Consider the following 11,266-nt stretch of genomic DNA (forward strand, 5'->3'; position numbering starts at 1 on the left):
GTGAGTGTTTGCGACGATCCTCTCGTTTCGAACAACCAGAGGATCGTCAACTTGTGGGGTAAGATAGCAGCAGCCTACCAGAGGTTTTGCCCGGAGGGGAGGCCACGCAATGGGGAGGATTGCCGGAAGGCGTGGGACCGAATCAGGGTTGCGGTCTCCCGATTTGCGGGCTTGTACACCAACGCCCTCCGCATGATGAGCAGTGGGCAAACTGAGGACGACTGCAGGAGGATAGCGGAGAAAGCCTTCCCCCTGAAGGGGGTGTACAAGGACTTCACCTACTGGAACTGCTATCTTGTGCTGAACGACTCCGAGAAGTTCCGAGTAGGTGTCGACTCTGGCTGGCCGAAGAAGCAACGGCTGAACTATTCCGGTGATTTCAGCGGCAGTAGCGGTGGTTCCCACGACCTCCCTGAGACGGCTTAGGAGGTCCTGACCCCTCGTTCGTTTGCTCGCCGTACTCGCCCGGTTGGGCACAGGCGGGCTCAACAGGAGGTGATGGGGGTCGCCGGGGGTTCACAGGAGGTCCAGTCGGCATCCCCCCTTGGCCAATCCACAGCGGATCTCAAATTCTTCGTGCGTCAACAAACGAGCGCTCAGATGGTCAAGACGATGGCCGAATGGCGGGCGGCGGTGGACCCCGTGGAGAAGAGTTTGCTTCAAACATTGCTCCTGAGCATGCAGGAGGATTTGGAGGCGGCACGGAGGGAAGCTGCCGGGAGTAGAGGCGACGGCGACGGAGGCGGAGGCGATGGTGGCGACAGCGACGGAGGAGGCGACGAGGAGTGAATTATTGTACTTTTTTTTTAATTTTGTACTTTTTTTTAATTATTGTAATATTTTTAAATTATTGTACTTTTAAAATTTTTAATAGTATTATTAATGTTTCTCGTATATGTCTCGTAAATTAAATTCTGTATATTGTGTGATTGTTAATTATGTCATTTTATATAATTGTTATTAGTGATGTGGCTATTGATGTGGCTGGGCTATTTATGATGTGGCTAGGCTATGGCTGAGCTATTTATGATGTGGCCGGAGGATTTTTAGTGCTGATGATGTGGTAGTGGCTAGGCTATGGCTAGGCTATTGCTGGACTATTCCTATTGTGGATGGCCTTAAGACTAAAAGGGATCATAACTTATTATATTCAAAAGTTCCTCCCAACGTACATTTAGTAAGTTTACCATAACAAGGTGACGGCAGAAAGTAATAAAAAGAAGAGTAATTCTCAAACAAGAATATTAAAGTTTTTATCAACTCCTTCCCGTTGCAACAAATAGTCTCAATTGTGACTGCACAAATTTTAATGAGAAATGCTTTTTTGTTCAGTTTTTAATAAACCGAGTTTATATGCTCTGTTGGCAATATAGGGGCTGCTTGGTTGAACTGGAGAAAGGGGAAACAGCAGAAAAAGAAATTAGTAGTAGAAAAATATTAGTCAAAAGAGCAGCTGCACCTACTCACTTACCCTTACTACGACTAGTTACACCAAACCTAATTAAAACAAAGACATAGAGCTATTCATATTTATGTCGAATAGCAGCAGCTACATAATTGTTCAAAGAAAAAATGCAACAGCTATATATTATCTATTATTTATATTACATATACAAGAAAATGTAAGGGGAGCTAAACGAGACATGGGCAGTTCTGTCTCTATGAATAAACCCCTCTCTACGATCTCTTATCTGCTATTGCTATATTTTGGTGGTCAGAAAAACCAGTCTAGTATATATTGATTGAGTCAGTCCTAACGTACCATTGATTTCAATGTCGTTGCTGCTACCTAGCTCACCCCCGTTTGCATCATCGGGAAGAACGACCACTTCTCGTTATGACCTCCTCCCTCCTCCCCCACGAACCACTCCGAGGACCCCATGCTCGCTTCATCCACGTTCTCGAAGTTGAACTCCTTGCTCGATCCCAGAGTGATTGTCCGCTTCTTCTGATGCCCTCCTTCCATCTCCCCCTCCTCTGCTGCCCGTCTCCTGCTCAAGCTTTCTCCCGCATTTGCCTTCTCTAACCACCCAGTCACATGTTGTGAGCTCATGTTCGACTGCAGTGCCACAGGCTTCTTTTCCACGCATCTTATCACTTCCTCATCTGTTATCTCGAATGAAACTCTATGACTCACTGCACTCTCCTCGTTTTGCAATCTGTCCCCGGTATCTGAAACTCGCGAGACATCTGAATCTTGACGGTTGAGTAGGCAATTGTCATGCGATCTTGGCCCCGCGGCATCTGGAGTTACCGCACCAGATGCTTGACGTGACTCCCATTCCCGAATCACAATCTTGTTGAGTTCCAGAAGTTTAGGAGGGTTACCAGTTCTGAACTCGAGGAAAAAGGGGTGCCCTGCAGCTGCAAATTCACGGTCGGGGAAAGGTGACGATGTGCCTGAACCGGAGATGCCCGAGCTAGGTGAGATCAGATGGCTGACTGGACTACCAGGCTGAAGCTGATAGGACTGAAATTCATACTGTGAAAAAGGGTATCTCTGACCGTTCTGGAGGTTGGGTTCAAGAAGTCGTGCAAATGGCACCTCAGGAGAGGATGGTGTGGTCATGTGGACCGACTCAGGGGGAGGCGTGTACGGGGCAGTAGATGGCTCAGTGGTGAATGTAGAGAAGACTGGAGGAGAAACTAACTGGGTCTCGTGAGCATAAGGACCGATAGCAAACATAGAGGCAGGACCTCCGGGTGAATACATGTTTGCAGATACAGATGTCATTGATAATATGCCACCTGGTGACTGAGTGGCAGAAGGAGTTTCGGAAGGAAGGAAGGACGCAGGGGAGGAAGGAGGCGCGACAAAAGGAAATACTACTGAAGGTGGTTGGGATGAATGTTCAGCTCTGGTGGAATCAGCCCCTGAGGCACTACCTTCAGGAACAAGAATGGCATGCCCGATACGCTTATTTTTGGATGGCCCAAAACACCAGTAAAGGCTCCAGAAGCTTCCCCACCTTCTTTTCTGCACAACCATTAGCAATATTTCACTATCATAAGTCTGGGAAACATGTAGAGGAACAAAAAGTTTGGAATTAAGAAAATACATTTGAAGTTTAGTCACTACTCACTAGAAAGATCTACTGAATCCTTTCTTTTTTATTGGGGAGTCAAATCAATGGTTAAAGGAGAGCTTCAGGTTCAAACATCAAATCACTATTTGACAACCTGATGGTTAAAAATGAAACTTATTTTGCAAATATAGCTGATAAAAACCTTAAACAAACTGCTCCCAAGTTCCTCACGGAAAGAAAATACCTGAGCAAGATGTACACTAAACTAAGGTCTGGGAGTTACAAGCAGAAAAAATGCCACATGTACACTAGTTTCCTAGACATGTACTTGAAATTCTTGGTCAAATTGCTCGTAAGTTCTTGACCAAATTACTCTTGTCAAAATCAAAATAGGAGAACAAGATGCAAGTTTATAAGACATCAGGATGTATTTTCCAGAGATCAGGATTGTCTCCTCATATTATGTTGTACACCTGAGATTTTTTAAGCTATCATACTAAAATCATTAGTACCACAATTTCATGTTATTGTCAGATTTCAAGTTGGATCTGTTAGTTTCACAAGTACGTAAAACTCTATTTCCAGCTCCACATAATTATAGATCTTCTTCGGAGCCCTTGAACAAAAGGGGGTAAACAGATATCAATGCAACTATTGAGTCTATAAACAGAGATTTGTATCTTTGGTCCTCTTCCGAACAGAGCATTTTATTACGTGAAGTGTTCAAAACACAATATCCGAAAGGATTTACCTAAAGCATTCTATAGCAATATAGTTTCCAGCCATCGTATTAAGCAATACTATTATCTACAGAATCATACTCCGTATGATGCTGCTCTACAATGTGAATATGCATCTCAGCAGACAGCATATAAAGAGCAGAACTTCAGGCAAAACACACATACATTATACTAAGACACTATGTAAGATAACATTTGCAATTGTTGGCAGGTCTAAATGATAATTTTTTGGAAGGTAATTTATTAGAACCAATGCTTATAACTCAGCCATCACTCCTTGGAGTGTTCATGACATTAAAGTACAGAAGATTGATTAATAATCTAAGCTGTTTAAATACTCACCATCTTCTATTTTTAAAGAACAATGAAAACCAAAAAAGTGAGCCACCTGTCAAAATTCCTAACATAGCTGAAGCCCGACCTAGTGAATTGAATGCATTGCTAGCATATCATTATGTTTTGATTTCCACTACACATACATTACGACTGAAAGAAAACAATTGCAGTCACTGTGTCAGAATTTTAGACGTGGTGTGTGTTGAAGGCCAGAAAACAAGGGAACAGGACAAGCCGATACTTGAAGACTGTCAACTTACTAGGTGTGTTTATCGTTGAGTTACGTGTAAAAGATGACATATTTCGTCATAGATGAAAAATTTTGGGGTGAACTTATATTCTAGCACCATCTTGTGCAAGACCATCATGCTTCCAACCTCCCAACTATAGTTAATCATTGCTCCCACAAAATCTTCCAAAAGTCGTTGCCATATATCGTTAAAGACTACGAAAAGGAACATGATGGATTAACAAAGCTGCATCATAATATGTAACCGAAAAATTACATCATAACAGGCAGTTTAAAAGTCATGATTAACTAAAACTTTTTTCTTTTTATGTGATTGTTTGTACATTCAACAACTCTCTCTATCCTTGACGGATCCACTTTTATGACCTCCAAAAATCGCTTTTAAGCATTAAAATAATGCTAAATTTTCCGAAATTCTAAAAAGCTCCAAAAGTTCATGAAATCAAATCGAAGTAAATCCAGGGGGGGGGAAAGATCAACTTGAAGAGGTATATTTCTATAACGCTTGCACAAACAAAAATCATAGGGCATCCAAAGCCTTACCGATCAAAACTGAAGATAATACATAAAAATTACAGAATCAAATGGTGCCACCACCAGATCTCCTATCTGTGAGAAATCTCTAAACGGGGAAGAGGGGAGAAAAGGAAAACAATTGTCGTGACAAAAAAATTGAGCTGCACCGAGTCAACAAAAACGGGTCACGAACTAATAAATTCCAGCACAAGTGACACGGAAATCACCACAATCACACAGTGGAAGGCACAAAACCTCAAACTGAAAACAAAATTTTCATTTCCAATACCTGACTAGAAGCATGATCGCCGCGCGTCTCCCCGGATGCGATCGCCGAGGCGGCGGCGTTAATCGTCTCCATCACATCGGGTCCATTCGCTCCTCTTCTCATAGTTCACGCAATCAAATCGAATCAAATCAAATCAAATCAAATCAAGCCAAATCGAACTGAAAAACATGCCCAAAGGCAAAATCGCTGAACAAAACGTGGAATCAAATGCTACTAGGCCAAATTCGTTTGCGAGAAACGCAGTAGCGAATTTTGTTTGTGCGCGTAAACGCGGTGAAAAAAATGCACAAAATATATGAACATACGTGCGTGTATATATATAGTTATTCAGGGGTCAAACACGGCAGTGACTGAAAAGCGATTAGTTTAATTTAATGATGATGATTATTATGGGAGTGAGGGTTTCATATATATTTTGAATAAATAATTAGTTAAATCAACTGAAATTACCGAAAAGGGCTTGTGCTGCATTTACGTATTCAACATTCTCACGCGGAATTCGTTATGAAGCTTTTTGGAATTTAATTTTGTCATACTCCATCAACTAAAAATCAACTGTAAGGTCATGTTTGGTTGTCAGGATTTTGTCTAGGAAAGTAATCAGATTCCTTAAATTTTAAATTCATGTGTTTGTTTTGGTTTTTAATCAAACTGGGAAAGTAATCAGAATCCGAGAACAGGGAAAGTTAGTACAATTTCCCAGGATTCAGAATCCTAACTTTTCTTAGGTATTCTTTTTCTCAGTTTTAGGATTCTTACATATTTAATGCAATATAGTATAGTTTTTATTTATTATTATTATTATTATTATTATTATTAATTACAATGTTTTCAAATAATTTAAAATTATAATTCATATCATTTCAGTATAATAAATAACTATAATTAAAATTATCATAATTATAACTATATAATTATAATTTATATATAATTGCTATTATTATTATAATTAATAATTTATTAAACAATTAAAATATGATTATATAATATAAATCATATAATAATAACAATAAATAATTATTATTATTTTATAAATTAATAACTAATCAATAAAGTTGTAGGGAAATTTTGAATTATAAAATTTATTCAATTATAATATTTTTAAATATAATAATAATAATAGTAATATTTATTATAATTATTATATATTATGATGAACAATCCATATTTAAACTATACATTGTAATAATATATAATAATATAATTATTATTATTTGTAATTAATAAATTATTAAAAATTTATATTATTATTCTTTTTTATAAATAAAAGAATAATTAGTATATTTTTAGTTTGACATTTAAATCAAATATAAAATTTAAAATTTTGATATTTCCAAACATAGGAAAGTAAAGTTATTAGGAATCATATTCCTGGGATTTATTTTCCTATGAATTATTTTCCTTGCCAACTTTACTTTTCCGTCAACCAAACATAGCCTAAAGGTTTTCCCGGACTATGTAATGCAAAGGAAGAAGATATCTCTCTACCAACCAATCTCTTCTGTTATATTAGCATTTCTCTCTTTCTATGCTCATGACTACGATTCTCAGAATTAGTCATTCCTGTAATCATATCTCTCTATTTAATCTGTACTACTATTATTTATTACTCCTTCCTTCTTTTAAAAATAGCAACCATTTCCATTTTGGACAGTTTCTTAAAAATAAAAACTCTACTATCTTTCTATTTTATGACATAGACCTCACAATCTAACTCAATTTTAACTACTTTTTCTCTTCATCTTTCTTACTTTACTAATTTTTCTCTTCCTTTCTCTTAATTACCAATTTTTCTCACTTACTTTACCAATTGTGCATTAAAACTCGTATCGTTTCAAATGTTTCTATTTTTTTAATATAGGGTGAGTAGTATATTTAACTTCAAATAATTTTAAAATGAAAATTTACAATAATATAAATAAAAACACAAATTCTACAAATTTTAAAAATAAAAAATTACAACTCCTACAATCAATTTTTTTTCCATTCAAAATTTATGCTACTATACTAATTATTGTTATTATTCAAATCGTCCCCCTAAACTAGAGGTGCCCACGGTTCAGGAACCGGCGGTTACTGTTCGGAACAGTCGGTTCTGGTTTTGAAAATTGCTGAACTGGAACCGAACCGCAGGGGTGTTTCACGGTTACGGTTCCAAAATCACCGGTTTCAGTTCCGAACCGGCGGTTTTTTATGGTTATGAACCGTCGGTTTTTTGCGGTTCCGGTTTGGAACAGTCCGGAACCGGCGGTTCCGGCACGGTTTCGGTTCGGGTAAATTCTCACGGTTTTGGTTTGGAACCGAAACCGCGATAAATTTTTACATGAAATAATACCGTTACTCAGAAATCATCTTTTACATTATTTTGGGAAAGTATTATTGAAAATATTTCCAATGGTTATTTGTTTTAACAAAAAAAGAAAATTAAATTGGTGTCCAAATAGAATTGAACATGTGATCTAAGCAATGAGAAAGGAGTGCAACACCATTGGACCATTGTGATGATAGCTTTGACATTGGTTACTCTCAAATAATAATAATTAAAAAAAATTGGGGTACCACCTTCCCCTTGTCCTTAATTGGGTCTGCCTGTGGGTCTACCCTAAACCCTTCTTCTTCCTCAAACAGAGACAATGCCCCATCCCCACCTAAAAAATTTCCTCCCCTTTGGCAGCGAGCATCGACCGCACCGCGGGCAGCGGAGGGGGTTGCCCCCCCCCCACCTCAAACCATATCACCGCATAGATGCATCTACTACTTTGCATCCATAAATATTGCACGTGCGGTTTGGAAGATATTTTTGGTGGTTGATTAATGACATGTCATATTTTACTTTGGCATATATGGCAAGGGAAAATTTAATAGGAATCAACGAATTGTTTATTTAATTGGGGGTCATGGTTTTGCTACTGATGAAGTAATGACAATGAATCAAAATGCGAGTTGCTGAACCTGTGAACCACATAAAGATATCTCACGAAAATGAGTTGCAATAATAATTGTATCAAAGTATTACATATATTAACTCACAACCAGTCTCTATGGAGTATATGTCAATCAATGAATTGGTACACCATTTGCTAGCTAGCAAAAATATCCTCAGTAAAGAAGAAGGTCGTCGTCAGTGCTGAAATGCAAAGGCAATGCAACAATTGTCACTAACAATTGATCATAGATGAAGAACAAAAGTGAATCTAAACCCCAAATAATTGGGACAGAATTAGTGACGCATCGAGCGTGGTGTCGACTTGGTATTTGCCGACATATCTATAACTTTATTATTGTTTAAATTCAATTTTTATACCTCTTATATTTTTTATTTGTAAAATAGTGCGACATAATATAAGATTAATTCTAAAAGCAAACATTCACATAATTTTTTAGCCAAATTTGAAACTCTATATCAAAATTTTTAATTTATATTGAATATAAATTTGATTTTTTGTAAGACTATCTAAATTGTCAAAAATTAATCAAAATATACAATCTAAGTGTACACATTGCTAAAATGGTAAAAAAAAATTATAAATTCATTTGGCGATTGAAAATAATAACGATTAACCACAAAGAAAATACAGAATACAATGAAAAAAGCAAAGGAGAGTTGGGTGCGCCAAACTACAACACTCACAATGAGTCATTCCTCTAGTCAAACATTTCACATTAATTTGTACTATTCATTATTTTAATTTTAAGTAACTAAAGAATTGAAATAACAAAAGAACCGTATATATAGCAAAATTATTTTTTTAAATAGTTAAAATTACACATCTTAAAAATCTAAAAATTACTAATCTTAAAAATTTTAAATCCCAAAAAATTGTTAACAATTTTAAATTCTAAAACAACAAAAACTTTTGGTTTGTTTGGATGGGGATGTAGTCTTATGTAGATGTAGTACTGCACCAAAGCAATGTTTTCTTCCCCCTTTGGGCTTTGGCCCATCCCCACATGTTGGCTTCTTTCCATTGCCCCAGCCTCAACTTGGCCTTGTCTCCATCTCATAAACCTCGTAGTCGTCGGTATTCACCAATGTTTTAAAAACCGGACCGGCAAGCGAACCGGCGACGTTACTGGTTCACGGTTTAACCGGTCCAACCGGTCGAACCACCGGTCTAACCGTTTTACTGTTGCAAATATATATAAAAATATATTAAATTAAGTAAATGACTTACAATTAATAATATATCACAAAACATTAAACCTTATAGATAATTAGTAATGTATAAATATAAATAATATTAAAATTTAGTATATATATTCAGATATATATATTTAATATTAGTTAGTCTAGATAAAAAATTTAATATTTCATGTATTAAAATAGATAATGTTTATATTAATTTAAGAAAATTTATTTCATAAAATAATATATAATTAAATACAAATTAAGTACTTATTAATTAGTTTAGATAAGATTATTTATTAATGTCAATAGCTAGGGTATATAAATTAAGTATGTAATATAAAAAATTTATTTATAGTAAATAATGAATCTTATATGGTACTAATAATAATATAGGTGGTAAGTAGAGTATCATTAAAATATAAAGGATGATAATTATATATATTATAATTAATAATTATATTAAAGAATAATAAAATTAAAATGAATTATTAGTTTTTGTAGATAAAATTAATGGTTAATGTATAAAAATATTTAATGTTCAAATTGTTCAATGAGTTCATATGGTGGAGTGGTAGAGGTCTTCTTAATTAGAAGAGAGGTCATGAGTTCAACCTCTACCAACAACAAATTTTTAAAAATTTTGAAAAAAAAAAATTGAAAACCGGTTTCCGGTTCACGGTCCAACCGGTCCGACCGGCCGGTTCCACCGGTTCACGGCGGTTCAATGCAGTGGTGGTTTAAAGGGGTGAACCGGACCGGACTACCTACCGGTTCGCGGTCCGACCGGTCGAACCGGCTGGTCCGGTCCGATTTTTAAAACATTGGTATTCACTGCTGACAACGTATAAGGAGATACAACATCTACGTGCACTTCCCATTCTGTTGGCCTATCAACTTTTCATCCCCTAGATTGAGCAAAATTGTACTCCCTCCGTTCCTTGTTAATAGAGGCACTCGACACAGAGTTTAAAAATAGTGTGTTAAATGAATGGTGAAAAAAGTAAGATAGAATAAAGTAGGAGAGATGAAGAGAGAATAAAATAAGGAGTGAACTACATAAATGATACTTGATCTTTCACTTTCGCACACAAATGGTATTTGATCTTTATTTTATCTCGTTTTTGGTACCTCATCACTAAAATATCCTTAATAAATTTATGAATGACCTCCAAGTCCATGAGGGTAATTTTGGAAATCCAATTAAAGTGATATGCATCACATCACCATCTCTCACCTCCTGACACTTTCTCTTTTTCATTACATCACTCATCTCTTTCTTCACTACAGTTTTCTTCCTCATTTCTTCTTCTTCTTCCTCATTTCTGCCACACGAGTTTGGGTGAACGAAGGGATCGGGAGGACTCTCAGGCCATCCACTACGCGGCGCGCCACTGTCCAGCGTTCCGTCGCAGAGAGACGGAACGCTCGAGCGACGCGTTGCGGCACACCGGCCCGTCCCACGCCCGTCACGATCACGTCCCGCGACCCGTCCCTGCGAGACAAGAGACGGGCTGTCTCGCCACGCGCCATGGCGACGTGGCGCGCCCCTGCGCCATGCGTGACGCTCACTCGCCGGCCCGCGAGTGGGCGTCGTCACGCGCTGACGCAATAAATCTTTTTAAAAAAAATTCAAATTTTAAAAAAAAAATTAAAAAAAAAATCAAAACGGTAATATTACCGTTTATATCCGTTTTTTCTTTTTTTTTTAAATTTTTTAATTAATTTTTTTACTCTATAAATTCTCCTAATTCATCCTTATTTCACACACAACTACACATCTATTCTTCCAAAATCATCTCAATTTTCTCTCTAATTTTCATCTAACATCTCATCACAAAATGTCCGGCGACGGCAACTCCGGCGGTGGAGGCTCCGGCGGGTGGGATCTCAACGCGTTCGGTGATTGGGAGACCATGTACAACACACTGGGTGGTTCCGGTTCGTCGACGCCGGGCACCCAGGGTTCGGCGACGCCGGGGG

At 37.3% G+C, this 11,266-nt stretch overlaps 1 protein-coding gene across 4 annotated transcripts; it reads right to left on the reverse strand.

The window, feature by feature from the left end:
- Positions 1–1,420: 1,420 nt before the first annotated feature.
- Positions 1,421–5,512, reverse strand: LOC121772019 (uncharacterized protein At1g76660-like). Of its 4 annotated transcripts, none has more exons than XM_042168929.1 (2): positions 5,158–5,501; positions 1,421–2,977 (listed from the first exon to the last, which is right to left on the reverse strand). In XM_042168929.1, exons 1-2 carry the CDS (start codon positions 5,257–5,259, stop codon positions 1,790–1,792), a joined length of 1,290 nt encoding a protein of 429 aa, XP_042024863.1. In that variant the 5' UTR covers positions 5,260–5,501; the 3' UTR covers positions 1,421–1,789. The 4 variants fall into 4 exon arrangements, 3 of the variants coding, with proteins under 3 accessions (XP_042024863.1, XP_042024864.1, XP_042024865.1); XM_042168930.1 differs by having other exon boundaries at positions 1,421–5,029; positions 5,158–5,500; XM_042168931.1 differs by having other exon boundaries at positions 1,421–4,547; positions 4,896–5,500.
- Between the last annotated feature and the right edge of the window lie 5,754 nt (positions 5,513–11,266).

The sequence above is a fragment of the Salvia splendens genome, chromosome 16 (genome assembly GCF_004379255.2).
Source record: "Salvia splendens isolate huo1 chromosome 16, SspV2, whole genome shotgun sequence".
Lineage (NCBI taxonomy): Eukaryota > Viridiplantae > Streptophyta > Magnoliopsida > Lamiales > Lamiaceae > Salvia > Salvia splendens.